This window comes from Vanellus vanellus (genome assembly GCF_965231255.1).
Source record: "Vanellus vanellus genome assembly, chromosome: 10".
NCBI classification, from domain to species: Eukaryota; Metazoa; Chordata; class Aves; order Charadriiformes; family Charadriidae; genus Vanellus; species Vanellus vanellus.
Genome location: NC_138915.1, coordinates 453,848 through 471,248, shown reverse-complemented (window position 1 = coordinate 471,248; position 17,401 = coordinate 453,848). Strand labels below are relative to the sequence as shown.

Genomic DNA, 17,401 nt, shown 5'->3' with positions numbered 1-17,401 from the left:
GCCCGGTGCGACCCAACCACCCAACTGACACAGAGCTGCTGCAAAGCCCTTCAGGGCTCCCTCCCCACCTAAACAACCCGGTGACACCAGCGCGGTCCGCGTCCCGTCCTCAGCTGGCAGGCGCCGGGGAGACGTGGGCTGGTGGCCATCTACGAACGGAGCCAAAGAGGTCCCTGAGCTCTCCCAGGCTTCCTGAGAAGAACAAAGCGCTGGAGCCAGCACGCCGCGGCTGGGGGCGGAGGGGAGAGCCGAGGGGGGAACTGTAGCTCCGAGTCCCCGCAGATAACCGCTGACCCGGAGGAAAGGAGTCCTCTTGTCTGCCGAAACGAGGGCAAAGGCCGGGGATGCAGCTTCCATCACCTTCGAAAGCTGCTCGGAGTAACTCCCCCCGGCAGCTTCCTGCATATTTTAAAGTGCACTTCGCAGCCTTCCCGTGCCGCGACACCGCGCTCCCGGCACCGGCGTCTTCCTGTCCCGTGAGACAAACTGACCGCGGCCAAAAACGCCACTGAAGCATTTTGTCAGCACTTCCCACAACCCCACAACTGTAAGCGCTATGAAGGAAAACCAGGAATAAAACTTTCCTGCAAGAGCCACGCTGCGGGGATGCTGCGGTCTTCCAAAGCTCCGCTTCAGGACAGACACAGTGGAAGCTGTAGTTTTGTTCTCCCATGAAAACATCTGTATTCTTCCCTTGTATGAAACAAGCAGTTTCCCTGGACTCTCTCCGACAACCCAGCCCATAAATTAACTGTCCTCCAGAACACAGACCCCCTCCGATTTTAGGAAAAAGGCAGTGTTACAAGAAATCATCTCAGGTACATCTTTCTGACAGCTGGAGGACACACCGGGCGCCCAAAGGAATAAATCACTGCTGCCGAGACTGGCAAAGAGTCCCCGGCTCTACGGCTGAACCGCTCTTCTCCTCTCTCTGCGCCTCTGTGGAAACCCGAAGAACCCCCTTTCCTGCCAGGACAACCAAGCCACCTTTGTCTTTTTATCAGATAAACCTCCCCGGCAAGGAACCAGGGGGAAGAAGCCTACAGGGCTCCTGCAGATGTGACACATCTGTCCTCGGGGGGGTGCCAGTTTCCAGCCCCGGCTTTTTCAACCCGCAGCTCTCCCCAGTGATAAGCCAGGGTGCTACAGGGCTCAGAGCCTGGGTCTCTTTTGATCAGTTTAAGGGTGGGGGGAGGAAATCAAACAGACGCTCGGCACATTCCTTTAGTTTTAATCCCCGGGCAAGTTCGGGCTCAGTTTATCCCCAAGCCCTCGGCTGGCTCGGGACGCCCGAGGAGCTCTGCCCGGCGAACACCAGCGCAGAGCTCCAGCCCTGCCGTCGGAGGGGCAGCTCTGCACAGGGGGGCACAACCCCCCGAAGCCTCGGCACGGCCGCCCGCGACAGCTCAGCCCCGCCGTGCCCGGCGGTGTCGCACAGCCGCACACCACGGCGCAGGGCTGCGAGGGGCGCGCGGGAATCCTGCGGGCACACCCCCCCTCCACCGGAGCTGCGCAGAGCAGCGGTGCGCCGGAGCCCCCGCACGTGGCCGGGGCTCCCTTGGAGGACAACTCTGGGCTTTATGCTCCCGACCTTTGGAAGAGCGGCAGGAGGCCACCGGGACACAACGATGCGTTGCCAGAGCTGCTCTGCCTCCCCCCAGTTTGCAACAGGTCTCTCCGGAGACACCACCTCCTCTTCCCTTCGTTGCTTCTGCTCCCTCTGTCGCCTTCACTGCCCCTCCCGTTCTCCCTCGCACGCAGGACCAGGGCAGAGCGCATCCCTCACAGTCACCATAACCACGAGCTCTCCGCCGCTCACCCCGGGGGAACGCGCAGTGCCGAGGGGGCCTTGCAAACAGCCCGCCCTCCCCTGCACGGGCATCTCTGACCCCACCACCCCCTACCCAAACCGTGCAGCCAGTTCTTAAATGCAGTTAAAATATTTGGAATATCAAAACCCCGTTACTGCCATAGTTTTCATCAAATGATCATTCTTATCAGGAAGAAATTCTCTCCTGTGGGGGCGGTGAGCCCCTGGCGCAGGGTGCCCCGAGGAGCTGTGGCTGCCCCATCCCTGGGGGTGTTCAAGGCCGGGTTGGACGGGGCTGGGAGCAACCTGGGCTGGGGGGAGGTGGCCCTGCCCGGGGCAGGGGGTGGCACTGGGGGGACTTTAAGGTGCCTTCCAACCCAAACCATTCTATGATGCTATGCAATATCAAACATCCAGGAGGAAGCTTTGCATTGAAGAGGTTGCCGTCCAAACCTCATGGCAAGCTTAGCAGCAGATTCAGCCCTATAAAACTGTTTTCAAGCTGTCCCATTGCACTAGAAGATATCACGGCATGGAAAACGTGCTGAGCCCACACAGTCCACAAAGCCCAGGCTGTCCCGGAGGAGCTGGCTGCTGCGACCCGAGCCGCAGGTTCCTCACCGTCTGACCACAGCGCTTCCCAAGTGGCTGGTACCACCACAGACCCACCCACGAATGCCCTCCTCCGTCCTCTAAGCCCGGTCCTGCCACACAAATCTGTGGTGGTGCGGAAAGATAATTAGGTATGGCAGTTATTTCCAGGAAAAATTACCTGGAAATGTGCCTCGATATTGTTATGGAGGTTATATAAATCCTCCCCTAATTCCCAGCCCATAAACCTGCTGATTCTCCCCAAGAAGCTGTTCCTTCCTGAACCCGACCACGGTCCCCCAAACCGAGCCGGCGCGCAGCAACTTACTGATGAAGTTGGCTTGGCCGGTGAAGATGGTGTACTGCAGCTCGTAGGAGCTGACGCTGAACTCGTCCTCCGAGATCCAGTGGACGGTGATGGTGTCGTGGGAGGCCGTGCACAGCTCCTCTCGGACGGACGGCGGGTTCGGCGCTGCGGGAGATCACAGGTAACGTGGTTCGGTAAGTTTGTGCTTCCTTCTCGTAATATGCCTAGGGCTTTTTTGCTCCCTTAAGGGAGACAGGCTCCTGTGGGGAGCAGAGCCTCTTGACACAAACAACTATCTCATTTTATCTGTCGTTGTGTTTCCCGCTTAACTAAGCTTTTTAGTGAGATAAAAAAATATCCGGGGGCCAGCGTGTTCTCAGGCGTTTTCACCGCTGCCCCCGCCGGGTCTGACACCCCCACCCTCAAACAAGCTGAGAAGCCACCGTAAAATCAGCTATTTCTCAGCACGGGTCGTGGAAGAAGTGCTTTGTCCCACAACTGTCCCAGACACATTTGCTGTTAACCTTTCATTGCAAGCGGATCTGCTTCATGGTGAAGAAAATCGGATTTGGGGGAGTAACGATGTCCTCCTGTCCTCGGAGCTCTCCTCCCTCCCCCCGGTTTTCCAGCGCCCGGCACGGTGCAGCGGCCGCCGTGGAGCAGCGCAGCCCGCAGCGCCCCGGCCAGGGCGAGAGCCGCGCCGAGCCTGGGCTACGGCATCAAGGCAGCACCCAGAGGGCAGCGAGGTCTCTGCCCGCCGGAGAACACGATTTAGCACCAAGAGGCCCACAAAAAGGGCAGAAGAAGGGAAATGCTAGAGCATGAGGTGTATTAGAAGCATAAAAATTTGCTAATTTACTGTTCCCTCCCTGTAATTTGCCCTCTCGGATCCTTATGGGCATCAGCCTCCTCCCTGGCTGGTGGAGACCGTCATTTTTGACCTGTTCTCCAAACTTTTCCACCTGCCCTCCGGGAGAGGCAGAGTGCAAAGAGGGGGACAGGGACACGTCACGGTCCTGGTGACGGCACGGCCTCTGCTCTGCCACAGCCCACCGGGCGCTTTCTACCAGTGAGAATGAGGGGCAGCCTACTCTGCTTTAAAATCCGCCTGCCGGCCCTCGGCGGGCGCAGGGCAGGGGCTGCGGGGAAGACGTGGGGCGCAGCGGGGGAGCGCGCCCCGGCACTCACCGGTTAGATAATCCAGCCCCTCCAGCAGCTTCTTCTCTCTGGAAAAATCTAAAGCGAAGTTTTCAAAGGCGTCATTAAAATTGATATCTGGTATCAGAACTTGAGAGGATGCAGTTGCCATGGCGACCCTGAAAGAAAAAGAGAGAGCATCAATACGCATCAGGGTGCGTGCGCTCCCGACACCCCGCAGCGGCAGCACGGGGGATTAGAAGGGCACAAGCAGCGGTGACATTACACACCGCCGGGAAACCAGCTTGCACCTCCTAAGCGCTGCTCCTGCCCCAGGAGGGTGGCCCGGCCTGGGGACAGGTCCCTAGAGACGTTGGGGGGCTCCATCTGGGAATTCGCATCCCCGACTGCCCCCCGAGCTCCCTTCGGATTGGCATTTCCACCACTTCCCCCCCTCCCAGGGAACGGTGCTCCCGTAGCAGACGTTCAGCTTCGTTAGGACATGCCACGCAACGCCTGTTCTGCGAGGGACGGGAACCGGTGACACCGCCGAGCCCGGTGTCTGTGGGAGGGCAGCACGCGGGAAGGCGGCAGCGGGGAGGATGGGGTGTCCCTGGGCAGGGAGCTGCGACCGGGGGACAACTCCAGCGACACCCCACCGCTGCCCCGAGCCAAGCGTGCCAGCCCACCTCTCGGCCACGTTCCTGGCTGTCTGCAGGAACCGCGCGTGGTCGTTCTCCTTCAGGATGTGCTCTGCCTGGTTGATGAGGACCGTCGAGCGCTCGAGACACTGCCGGCAGTTGGCGACCTGCTGGGCCAGCTTCCGCAGCTTCATCACCTGCGGGAGGAGCAGAGGGAAGCACAGGTTCTCAGAAGCCAGCACGTAGCTTGAAGAGCACAGAGGAAACCGTACCCTAAGCCAGGGGCTGCTCAGGGGAAGCGAGGAGCGGTGAAATGGCACAGAAACGTCCCCAGAGGCTCTGGGGAGGGAGAGCAGCAATGCACTTTCTCTGTTAAATTTTGCTTCCAGGTGGGAAAGCCCCGGGGAAAAGCCTCTGCGCTGCTCGAAGGGTCCCGCGCGTGATCGAAGCATCCTCTCCCCGCTCCTCCCGTGCAAACGCAGTGTCACCCCTGCCCCGTGCCGGCGCTCAGCAGATTTGGCCGGGAGAGGAGCGCTCCCGCAAAGGAGCTCAGCACAGGGCGAGGGAACCTCAGGCGGGCTCAGCCCCAGCAGAGCTGCCGGGAGACATCGCGTTTGCAGCCGCAAATCATTTTGCAATTAAAGGTGAGGTGCTGCAGTAAGACGGGACAGGAGAGCTACCCACGACACAGGGAAGCAGGGGCTGGAAAACCAGCCCGGGCACCAGTCTGCACCCAAAAATAGGGCACGTGGCTTGAAGGGGCTCTGCTCCATCTGCACAAACATCTGCGGTCCCGCACAGCCCGTGCTCGGCGCTGGGGCACAGGGCTCTGCCGGGGCCGCGGGGAACTCGGACCCGGCCCAGGCACCGTTCCCAAGGGGACATGAAGTGACTCCAGGGAAAAGCACCTCTGACGCTTCGGTCCTCTCCCCGCGAAGCTCTGTGGAGGGTATTTGCTGGTGGCTTAAGACAGCACTGAACAAGCCATTAAGGAATAAACGCGGAGAACAGGTCTGATGGCACCTCTTCTCTCTGTTGCAAAGTACTGGTGCTCAGCAGCAGCGAGGGGAGCAAAGAAACCAGGAGAAATGCTATGTCTCACGCAAAATCTCTGTGCCTCAGGGGAATGCTGTGCTGGAGCCCCCCTGAAACTCCCACCTCCTCCAGGCAGCCAGGGCGAAGCCAAAGGAAGGGCCGGCACAAGCCCCCGGTCATCCCTGAAGCTGCTCAGGATTGCAACGGCCACGTTTTTGTAGGGTCTACTGAACCAAGGCCTATGGCTCCGACACCAAAACCGTCAGGAGCTGTAACCCCCTCCTTTCCCTCCTGTCTGCCCGCGAGCACACGCAGCCCCGTGTGCGGGCACCGGCGTCCCGTCAGACTGCGCCCGGGTGGGAGGCGGCCGCCCTGCGGCTCGCGCCAGCAGCATCCCTTCATCGCCCGGGGAGCGCGGACGGCACCCAGCGGGACGTAAAGGGCCGGAAACCCAGAAGCAACGGGGTCAGAGCCCAGCCAGCTTCAGGCTGGGAATGGGAAAACTCAACCGTGATCCAGGAGCGGAGCAGCCCAGAGGGAAAAGGGAGGTTGCGGAGGAGCTGGCGGATTTTTGGGGTGGTTTTCCTGTTTAAGCTGGGAGCACAGGGGAGCTGAGGAAAGCCTGGAGCTGGAGGTGGCTGAGGTCAATGCCGTGTGTTTCAAACCCGCTGTACCGTTGCTCCGGCTGTCCGATGCCTTGCTGATGCCAGAGACAACGTTTTGATTTGGGAAAAGCAGTTCTGGGTCCTGCATCGGCACCAGCGACGACACAGAAGGAAGGAGGCGAACCAGCACGCTGGGAACGGCCTCGGCAGCCAAGCTGGGGGTGATGCTGTATCTGGAAAAGCACCTTGAGGGGGGCAACGAGGCACTTCCTCATGAAATACAAATCCCCACTGCCCTGTTCCTTCTGCAGCGAAGGGCCCCGCAGGCACCCAGGGGAGGGGAAAGCAAATTTCAGCGGATGGAGCTGGGCTGGGAGTACCTGGAACGGCAGATGCTGAAAGGAGAAATCCCACCCCAAACCTCTGCCCCGCGCTCTGCAGCCATGTCCCACACAAACGGGATGGCACAAACATGTCAGAATCACAGAATGGCTCAGGTTGGAAAGGACCGTGAAGATCACCGAGTTCCACCCCTCCCTGCCCTGGGCAGGGTCACCTCCCACCAGCCCAGGTTGCCCAAGGCCACCTCCAGCCTGGCCTTGAACACCTCCAGGGATGGGGCCTCAACAGCCTCTCTGGGCAACCTGGGCCAGTGCCTCACCACCCTCACAGGGAAAAACTTCTTCCTAATGTTCAATCTGAACCTGCCCTCTTCCAGTTTGAAGCCATTCCCCCTCCTCCTATCGCTACATGCCCCAGTAAAATGTCCTTCCCCAGCTCTCCTGTAGGCCCCCGTTAGGGACTGGAAGGCCGCAATAAGATCTCCCCGGAGCCTTCTCTTCTCCAGGCTGAACAGCCCCAACTCTTTCGGCCTCTCCTCATAGGAGAGGTGCTCCAGCCCTCGGATCACCCTCGTGGCTCTCCGCTGGACATGCTCCAGCAGGTCCATGTCCTCCTTATGCTGGGGACTCCAGAGCTGGATGCAGTACTCCAGGTGGCGTCTCATGAGAGTGGAGTAGAGGGGCAGAATCCCCTCCCTTGACCTGCTGGCCACACTTCTGATGCAGCCCAGGGTACGGTTGGCCTTCTGGGCTGCGATCGCACACTGCCGGCTCATGGTGAGCTTCTCGTCAGTCAGCACCCCCAGGTCCTTCTCCTCAGGGCTGCTCTCCAGCCATTCCCCGCCCAGCCTGGAGTTGTGCTTGGGATTGCCCCCACCCAGAAGTAGGACCTTAAAATGGAAAGTCCTCCAGGAGGGCGCCTGTGGCACCCACCAGAGAAACACCGTTTCTTCCCACTGATTCAGCCGACGCTCGCAGTGACGCGCCGCGCGGACTCACCCTGGGAGGTGCAACGGCAGAGATTCAGCCGCATCCTCTCTGCTCCCAGCCCAGCTCCCACGGCCGCAGCCGGGACGCCGAGCTGCTCGTCCGCACGCCTTCAGACTATTCCCTTCTTCCCTTTTTTTAACGAGGCAGGGGGGCATTTTGCGAGCATCGCGAAGCCGTGGTGACAGCGGCTCCCGGAGCCGCTCGCGTGGCAGCTCCTCACTCGCTGCCCTGCAGCACATTGTCAATCCATTCCCCCCTCACTCTGCGGCTTGAAAATCCGTCAGGCAGCAGAGCAGGAGGTCCCGAGGTGACGGGAGGCTGCTTGAGCTGCTCTTCCCAGGTGCCAGCGCTGTCACCGCCTTTACAGTTAAGTGGCGTGCGAATCCCCCGGCTGACAGCGGGGCCCCGCTCCGCAGCAGCAGCTCAAACTGGACAAGACCAAGGGTGAGAAGCCAACAAGATGAGCTTTGAGCACCTCAAGCCAAGAAAAAGCTGTGACTTTGCATTCCCCCCCGAAGACCTGAGGGTTTCCATTGCGCCCTGTGACATGGCTGGGACCAGCACAGCACCCACCCGGCTGCGCCCACGCCAGCGCCGGCCACGGAGCAGCAAGGTGCTTTTCCAGACACAGCAGCATGCTGGGCTGCGGCAGGGGGGGACCTGGGGGTGCACCACCAGCAAGGGGAGGACACTTGGGCGTCCTCCAGCCGGTGCCGCGAGCTCTGCAAAGGCAGCCGGGGGGAGGCATCCCTCGGGAAGCGACTGCTGCGTTGCCAGCACAGGTCAGGACATCACCCATCAGAGGGGAGGATGCCCTTTGGTACCCGCCTGCTCCAGCCGCCCGGCACGAGCGCCAGCCAGACCCCGGCACCGTCCGAGAGCCCTCCTGCCCCCCGCCGCCCCGGGGCCGGCTCCGAGCAAGCAGCGAGGGAGCTCCAGTTGAACCTGGGACGTGTGGCCGGGCAGCTACCACTTGTCGGCAGAGGTGACCAAAGTACGAGGGAACCCCGCACGCCCTCCTTCTCCTTCTCCCAGGCTTTTGGAGGACATCACCTCCCAGCCCCGTGTCCCCGCAGTGCGATGTTGGGCTACAGCATCTGCCTGCACCCGCGGAGCCGCCGGCCCCGCAGCAGCCGGGCGATGGGAGCGGGCAGAGGAGCACAGCACCGCTGCCCCCGCAGAGCTGCGACAGCTCCCCGGGGCGCAGACGCCTACACCAGCAGGGCCAGCACGCCGGCGGCCGGGAGCAGGGCCGGAGGAGGCAGGTAGGGCTCATCGTGCCGCGTGACACGTGGATCTGTTGCCACCGCTGCTGTCAGGAGCAGACGTGCAGCCCGCTTCCACCGCAACAAGAAGTCACGGGCTCCAGCGACCCGCTGTTGACTTAACACTTACACGTAGTTTGAAGTGCAGCGACAGCCGATAACGCTGCGCACTCAGGAACACTCCTGCCGGGGCCCTGAGCGGCCACACACCCAACGCGCTCCCGGGGTCGTCCTGTGAAACACAGCTCGCTCCCCACGGCCCTGGCACTGCCCCCCCAGCGCCCGCGGTGTGTGCAAACACAGAATCACAGACGGGTTTGGGTTGGAAGGGACATTAAAGGCCATCTCATTCCACCCCCCGCCCCGGGCAGGGACCCCTCCCCCCAGCCCAGGTCGCTCCCAGCCCCGTCCAACCCGGCCTTGAACACCCCCAGGGATGGGGCAGCCACAGCTCCTCGGGGCACCCTGCGCCAGGGGCTCACCAACTGCACAGGAGAGAATTTCTTCCTAATATCTCATCTCAATCTCCCCTCTTCCAGTTTGGAACCGTTCCCCCTCGTCCCACCACTCCCCTCCCTGACCCAGAGTCCCCCCCCCAGCTCTCCTGGAGCCCCTTTAGGCACTGGAAGGGGCTCGGAGGTCTCCCTGGAGCCTTCTCTTCTCCAGGCTGACCCCCCCACCTCTCCCAGCCTGTCCTCCCAGCAGAGGGCTGGAGCCTCTGGGGGGGTTCAGCCTGGAGAAGAGAAGGCTCCGGGGAGATGGAGGGGGCTTTGAACAACCTGGTCTGGCGGGAGGTGGCCCTGCCCAGGGCGGGGGGTTGGAACTCGGTGGTCTTTAAAGTCCTTTCCAACCTGAAACCATTCCATGACTCCGCGATCCTCCGGGCACCCTCGCCGGGCATCCCTCGCTCCCGCCCGTGACTGCGCACAAACTTGGGGCTGCTGCTCCGGTCCTCACATCTCTCTCGCTGCCTTGCGGAGGTGGAGGAGCTCCGTCTCACAGCTTCCAAAGCACTCCTGGGACGGAGCGGCCAATTCCTCCCAGGACTGCACTCCCACTGGAGACAAACCGCTGCATCGGCATTTCTGCCTCCGTAGACTTTCCTCCTCAGGCCCGGGGCTGCCACTCTTTCCAACGCCGTGCAATCAGGCTGCTCCATGCATCCGTCGTGCCATTTGTCAGGAAAAGCAGCCCAGAACAAATGGAAAACCAAACGGCAATTGAGGGGGAAAGCATTATTTCTCGCTCTGCAGTCGGAGCGCTTCAAACCAGCCGCAGCCTCCGGCGCTTCCTCCTTTCTTTTGTGTTTGGGGCTTTTAAAACTCCTCATCGTTTGCAGCCGGGGCTCCTCGGAAAGGCCGATTCCCGTTCACACTTGGAAATCGCTGCTCGGAGGTGTCGAAAGCCACGGAGGAAACGTGCCCAGCCTGCCCGCAGGCAGCGCCGGCAGCACGGGGGGCTGCGGAGGGGCACCGCAGGGCTGCAGACCCACACGTTGCTGTCTCCAGCCCAACTGCTCCAGCAAAGAGGCTCATTCCAGTTCCCAGGCAACTCTGGGAACCAAACCCAGTCCCCTGCGCGGTACTGCCGGTACCACCGTCCCCACATCCACCTCCCACTGGCGCTGCGCTTGCAGCTCCGCGGGCACAGGCTCGCTGCTCCTACCCTGGCGGTCGCCGCGCAGCTGAGCGCTGCTTCTGCGGACGGATCTGGGCACTAACCAGGGCCTCTCCCCTCTGCCCAGCTGCCAGTTTGCAGGAAAATAACATCTTTGAGCCTTCCAGCTCCCTGCCGAGCACGGCTGAAACTGGACAACACGGCCAAAAGACGTTAGGGGGAGAGGGTGGGAAGTGAGAGGCAGACGGACAGATGGACCAGCAGAAGGCACCGTTACATAAAATATGTTCCCTGAAGTGGCTGGGATAAAAGCAGGCGTTTTAAGGCTTCCACTGCTGCCCAGGGTGTCCGAGAGCGGTGCCGCCTGGCTCGCTCGCGTACGCGCACACGTGGCACAACCCACTCCCAAACCTTTGCCTGCAAAAAAAATCTGTATCTGGGGCGATGCTGCTCCCCGGCTCCGCTGTGGGCACGGTGGGGGATGCGGAGCCGGACCCTAACGCACGCTCAAGCTCAGCAAGAAAGGCAAAGGGCTTGCACACACGCACTGCGAACCCCCGCGGGTGCTGCTCAGAGCTGCAGCCGATGCCTCCATCCGGGAAACCGCCGGGAACAGCCACAACACCTGGAACTGCTGGAGGAAGGGCCCAAACACCCCCCAAACCATCTCACCTACAGCCACGCTGCAATGCAGAACGTGAGCCTCTCCCTTCTCTGCAGCACAGGGCTCCGATGGCCCTTCAGTATTAATTCTACATTACTATAAGGGCACCGCAGAGCCAGAAAAGCCCCGAGGAAGCTGTCTGGACTGATCCAAGCAACCGCACCAATTTGTCACGCTAATCAACGCGCCTTCCCTCCTCCGGCCATGTCAAGCACACGCCTTGTCCTCGGCAGGAGAGCGCTGGGGACAGCCGGAGCGAGGGACCGCCGGAGCGGCACGCTGCTTGGGGCGACGGAGGCAAAGCTGTGCGCACCGATGGCTGCCCACAGCAATTCCTCCACGGGCAAGGCAACGCGTGCCACTAGCAGCCCCTCTGCGTGTGCGGGGACGTCCCAGCGCCACGGGCTGCCGAACCGCTGGGCTGTGCCAGAGAGGAAGGGCAGACGCTGCCGCGGGCACAGGGGGGGACCCGGGAATCGTGGCCGCGTGAGCCGGCCCGCCTTACCTTCGTCTCCTTGATCTTGACAGCGATGACCTGCTTGCGCTGGCGGATGATCTCCATGAGCTCATCACACTCCTCCATCAGCTTGGCCTCGTGCATGGCCGTGTTCACCTGCCCGGGAACAGCAAAAGCACACGCCGTTAGGAGGGACGCGCTCGCCCCTGAGCCCGGCAGCCCCGCGGCTCTCCCGGCTCAGACCGGCAGAGGTGCAATACGTATCCTCCGTGCCGGGCCCCGGCGCTGCCGGCTGCCAGGGGCTGAGCAGGGCAGGAGCCAACAGCCCTGCAACAGACAGCCGCGGGCCGCCTCGCTGCATCCATCGCCACTCCAGCTGGAGGGTGTGCAGCCCCCCTGGCTGCGCATCCGAGGTGGGTGATGGGGCTGTGCTTGTGGGGCATACGCTCCTCCATGGGTACCGTTCCCCCCCCCCGGGTCCCCGCTGCCACCGCGGCACAGGCTCAGCCCTGCCGGGGTGCTGCATCGCCCTCCAACGGCGCCGACACCACGCAGGGATGCTCAGGGTTCTCGCCGCCTCCCTTCCCTGGGCGGACTGCGTGCTTTGGGGTGCTCCCAAGCGCCCCCCATCCTGCCCTCGGCTTCGCTGCCCTCTCCTCCTGAGCAACACGCACGGCGCTCTCGTGCACCTACGCCGAGGCAGCGCGGGTGTGCTGGTTAAAGCAAAAAGGGGCTTAAAAATGAATGCGAGCTCCCTGCTTGGACGAGCAAGGGCGGCCGCAACTTCAAAGCATCTGCAAAAGCGAGATGGAACGGAACGGGCCGGCGCGGGCAGAGGGCGGGAGCGCAGGCAGAGCCCGCAGACGGCTGCGAAGGGCCGTCGGGAAACGGAGGGGCTGAGCCAGCTCAAGGCAGCGACGACCACGGGCAAGTGGGGCTGGCGTGGCCACCTGGCCGCTCGCCGTGCCGGGCTGTAGCCCCCAGCGCCGCAGGGCCCCGCGGAGGAAAAATCTTCCCCTCCCGGCGCTGCAGGCTGCGCGCAGGGCTCCAGGGGCTCCGGCACCTCCGCGGGGGCGGCTTTCAGCCCAGGCAGCGGGGAAGCCGGGCACACCACAGCGGTGCTGCCAGCCCGGCAGGCAGCCCCAGGCTCCGCGGACGCCTCCGTTACCCGTATTTCCAGCCCCAGCACAGCGCCTGGTGGTCACAGAGCATTCCTTGGGAGCCCCTCTCTGAGCAAAGCCTTTCACAAATAGCCATCTTCCCCCTAAAAAAATAGAGCACCAGATGCTGCTGGCAGCACCTGCTGCTCCGAAAAGTCCCATTTCTTCATAGTGCAAAGGTCTGGCAGGATGCGTGCCCAGACCGCAATAAATAAATAAATAATAAATCTTTAAGCTTTCTCCAGCTCAAGACAAGTTTCTTACCGCGCTTGCAGTTCAATTCCTAAACTGGGGCACCCTCTCCTAATGGATTTTGCTCCGGGCTCACAACGAGGGGAGCCTGGTGCTGCTCAAAGCCACAATCTCCTCCCTACACCACCCCCTCCTAACCGCGGTTCCCAACGCAGGACACGCTGCTTCGGCTGGACCGGCCCCCAGCGGAGTGACAAGTGACGGAGCGAGCATCAAACAGCGTCTCCACGACCACGGCCCTCTTCCAGACTGCTGCTGACTTTGCCCCCTCCCTAACCTCCCTCCCCGTATTCGTGGTTCGGTGGCAAAGAAACACAACCCGCTACACAGCAGCACCAGCTTCCCCCCCCCCCCCCCCCCCAGCATCGCTGCACCGAGAGCACGGACTGGAGCCAGGAGGTGAGAAGACCTCGTGTAGACCCGGGCACCTGAGTCAGTCCCAGTGGGGGACCGAAGACGACACAGTCACACTGGCCACAGCTTCCCAAACGTCACCTTCAGGTCTGCTCAGCTATTGCAAACCACCTTGGACACAATCTGACCTCTTCCAGACTTTATCGCGTCTCCTTGTGGCCACTGCCATGTGGATGGATGGCCAAGATGATAATTTTGCTGCTTGGCACCTTCCAAAACAGGACCGCGGGGAGATCACACACGCTCTCCCTCCCCCGCTGACCAGCAAGATACCCACCCCCGGCAGGGCACTGCCAGCGGGCTGCGTGGCTCTCAACGTGCTCTTGGGGAAAGCAGCAAGGAGACGCTCGAGCTCCTCGGTCATGAAGGGACGGAGGCTGCTAACAGGGGACACCAGCACGTGTGGCTCCTCCATTTGGTTTGCACTCTTGAGCGACCCATTCTGAAGCTTTGCTCTGGAAGATGCTACTCAAGACGACCTTCGCACCCTTGGAGAAGGGACCAGTAAACCCTCAGCAGCCCGGGACACAGAGCCACATTCCCTGGCTGAGACAAGGGTCGGGGCAGCAGGACACGACGGTGGACGTGTCCCATAAGACTTCAAAGAAGAGCAGAGAAGCCCAAGTAGGAGATGCACTGATGATTAATCCCTTCTTCTTAGATCCCCCGAGGCCATCAGTCCTCCCACGCAGACATCACCGCTGTGGGTGCCGGAGCGCTCGGTGCCCAGCCGGGCTCTGCCACGCAGGTGCCATAAGCACCGGGAAGGACACTGGTGACCTTCGGGAGCAGGAGCCCTCCCCGAGGCGGTCAGGAGGTGAGGTGCTGGAGGACCTGTCTGAATTGCAGCTCCTCCAGGTAAGCCCGAGCTGGTGCTGCCGGCAGGACGGTGGAGCGTGTGCCCTTGGGAGAGTCGGGACGGTCAGGACGCCGGGCCGGGGGTCAGGGAGCTGGGACACGGGGGGCTCCCACCCTGCGCCTCGGGCCGGCGGGGGCGAGCAGCGTCGGCCCCAGGGGGCAGAAGGGAACAGTGCTTGTTCCTACAAAAAAATAAAGCTGCACGTGTCCTGCTTAATTCAGGCTAATTAATCCCTGCTGGACCCCTTTTCAGGCTTCAAATACACCGATTTCTTTATTTATTTTAAAGCTGAGGGGAAGGCGTGCAGAGAGCGCAGTGAAAGCGCAGGCAGGGGTTTCGGTCCTCTGTCTCCAGGGGAGATCAGCATCCCTGGGGGGCTGCACAGCAAAGGGGGGGGACACCTCCGGGAGGGGAGCTGAGCCCCGTCACTTGAACCAAACAGGGTACCGGGAGACATAAGCAGGTTCTCTTCATGTGGTGCTCTCAAAGCTAAGTGAAACAGCGCAGAAGCGCGAAGGCACAGCGCTAACCACACCGGATACGAGATCTGTTTTTAAAGGCGGCCAGCAGGTTATGCAACACCGGAGTGGGAGACAGCTGATGGTCCGCAAAGATAACTCCGCCGAGAAAAAACAGCCGATAATCTTCCAAGTCTGCTGCAAGGTAGCAGCGGGGGTGGGGGTGGAATCAGACCCAGGGTTTGGAGCCTGCAGCAATCTGTGCCGGCGGCTGCGTCGCGACCCAGCTGCGGCAGGGGACGGGACGGTGGCGGCAGTCACGCTCCAGGCAGGAGGGCGGCGTGACGGCCATCGCCCCGGTTCCCCGGCAGCGCAGAACCAGGGCTGCTCGCAAGCGTTTGCGGCCCCGGTGCCGCTGTCGCCGGCCGTCGGGAGCCCCGGGTGCCAGGACTGCGGGAAGAGCGGCAGCAGGAGGAGAAGGGGGTGGCACCACCTCCCCGTCCCGCCTGGCACAGCCAGGACAGCCCGCGCTCGCCTAAATTAACCCTGGATCTGAGAACCTACCCGGGGCAAGAAAACCACCGCTCAGCCGGCATCCGTGCTGCAGGACACCGAGGGGAGATGAAGCTGCAGGGACCACCGCAGCCCCTCTCCCCAGCCGCCTTCTGCCCAAAAAGGGGTGTTTGGGAGGGCAGGGCGCCGCCCCCAAGGCGCCAGCGGTGGGATGTCAGCCCAACACGGCCCAGACCGACAAAGCCCGGGCTGAGGCACAGCCAGATACGGGGCAAACCACTCTGTACCGGGATGGACTAGTTCCCGGGTAAACGCTGCACGTGGGGGTGAGGACTCAGCGGGTGCTGCGAGTGGAGGAACGCCGGGTGGGGGGAGAGCTGTGGGCGTAAGAAGGGGGGGGGGGGGAAACTTCACCCCTCTCAATGGCGGGGGAGAACGTGCTAGGGACAACACCGCCCTACAACAGAAAGCAAATGGCAAAACTCAAACCTGGAGAGAGCTCGTGGAGGGATGAGGAACATCATCTCAGCCCGAGGTGTGATTCGCGCCCAGAGAGACCTCCTCCTCCGCTCCCAGGCAGCCGCAGCCCCGTCCACCCCCCACCGCTGTCACCCCCAACCCCCCAACAGGTTTCTGACTGCGGACAGAACCGCTGGCACGGTTTGCTGGGCGCGACGTGGGACTTACACGGAACCATGACTCGATGGGCAGAGAACGTTGGGACCGCACGTGCCCACCTACGGGCAATGTCCACAAGGAGCTGGAAAGCAAAATCCCCCGCGGTCAGGCTCACGGGGAAGCGTAGAGGGGCAGAGATGTCTTCTACCGCACACTGTAACGTGCTCTCTGAGAAGCTGCCTCCGAAGGGCAGGACTGTGCATTTAGCAGGGCTGAGAAATGTATTTCAACTGTTATTTTAAGCAGAATGACTGACAAAGCTGAAAACTCCTAAAATATGTAGAAAACGACAGCCGAGAGGTCTGAAACTTCCAGAATCAGAAAGAAATACCAAATAGCTTTCAATTCCTCACGGTCAGTTCGTTAAGATGCTGGGGCAGGATTCAGGGGAGGAGGAGGTTTGGAAGGACATCCAGATGCACCCCAGCTCCATCCCCGGCGGGGTCTTGGAGTCAAAGCGTGACCTATATAAGAGCAGTGAGCGCTGGCGACTGTCACCAGGGCTCTGCAATGATGTTCTGGCTCCGTCTCTGCCTGCAAGACACCCATTTGTGTCCATTTTACCTTACCCGCTCCAAACCCGCTCAGCCCCGTGGGGAGCTGCGCCCGACGGCGGCACAGGGGGCACCGCCGGCGCTCTCAGAAAGGGCGTTTGCACTCTTTTCCTCTCTCCAGACCATCGGGGCAGCAACAAGGACCTCATCGAGAGAGCAAAGAACAAAACCCTGATGCTGCCTGCGGGAAACGCGGGGGTAGGAAGGACCTTCCTGGCCTCAGCCCCAGCCACCCTCCGGGATGGGGATGGTGAAGAACAACCGGCAGCAAATGCATCCCCGTGTGCCCGGCCGCGGGGAATCGGCTCCAGGCAGCACAGGCAGCATCCCCGCATCCCCACCGGCGGCTTGGCCCACAGGGCTCGTATCCCCCCGGCGAGGGCTGGAGGGACCCAGGGCCAAGCAAAGAGCCGTGACAGAATCATAGAATGGCTTAGGTCGTAAGGGACCTTGAAGGCCACCCAGTCCCCCCCCTGCCCCGGGCAGGGCCACCTCCCCCCAGCCCAGGTCGCTCCCAGCCCCGTCCAACCCGGCCTTGAACACCCCCAGGGATGGGGCAGCCACAGCTCCTCGGGGCACCCTGCGCCGGGGGCTCACCGCCCGAACAGAAAAGAATTTCTTCCTGATATCTCATCTCAATCTCCCCTCTGTCAGTGTAAAACCGTTCCCCCTCGTCCCACGGCTCCCCTCCCTGACCCAGAGTCCCTCCCCAGCTCTCCTGGAGCCCCTTTAGGCACTGGAAGGGGCTCGGAGGTCTCCCCGGAGCCTTCTCTTCTCCAGGCTGACCCCCCCACCTCTCCCAGCCTGTCCTCCCAGCAGAGGGGCTCCAGCCCTCCCAGTAGCTCCGGGGCCTCCTCTGGCCCCGCTCCAACAGCTCCGTGTCCTTCTGCTGTGGGGACCCCCCGAGCTGGAGGCGGCACCGCGGGGGGGTCTCCCCAGAGTGGAGCAGAGCGCAGCAGAGGGGCACAGTCCCCTCCCTTGAGGTGGCCACAGTTCTGATGCAGCTCAGGACACGGATGGGTTTCTGGGCTGCTGTCACGTTTGCTCAGGCAC

General features: G+C 62.0%; 1 protein-coding gene across 1 annotated transcript in view; it reads right to left on the bottom strand.

Moving 5' to 3' along the window:
* MID2 (midline 2) overlaps positions 1-17,401 on the bottom strand; it is a 109,341-nt gene that overhangs the window by 14,506 nt on the left and 77,434 nt on the right. Inside the window, exons 4-7 of the mRNA XM_082488080.1 lie at positions 11,509-11,616; positions 4,535-4,683; positions 3,897-4,024; positions 2,730-2,873 (exon numbers count right to left, since the gene is read on the bottom strand). Coding sequence (XP_082344206.1) covers positions 2,730-2,873; positions 3,897-4,024; positions 4,535-4,683; positions 11,509-11,616 — 529 coding nt within the window. The remainder of the gene's footprint in view (positions 1-2,729; positions 2,874-3,896; positions 4,025-4,534; positions 4,684-11,508; positions 11,617-17,401) is intronic.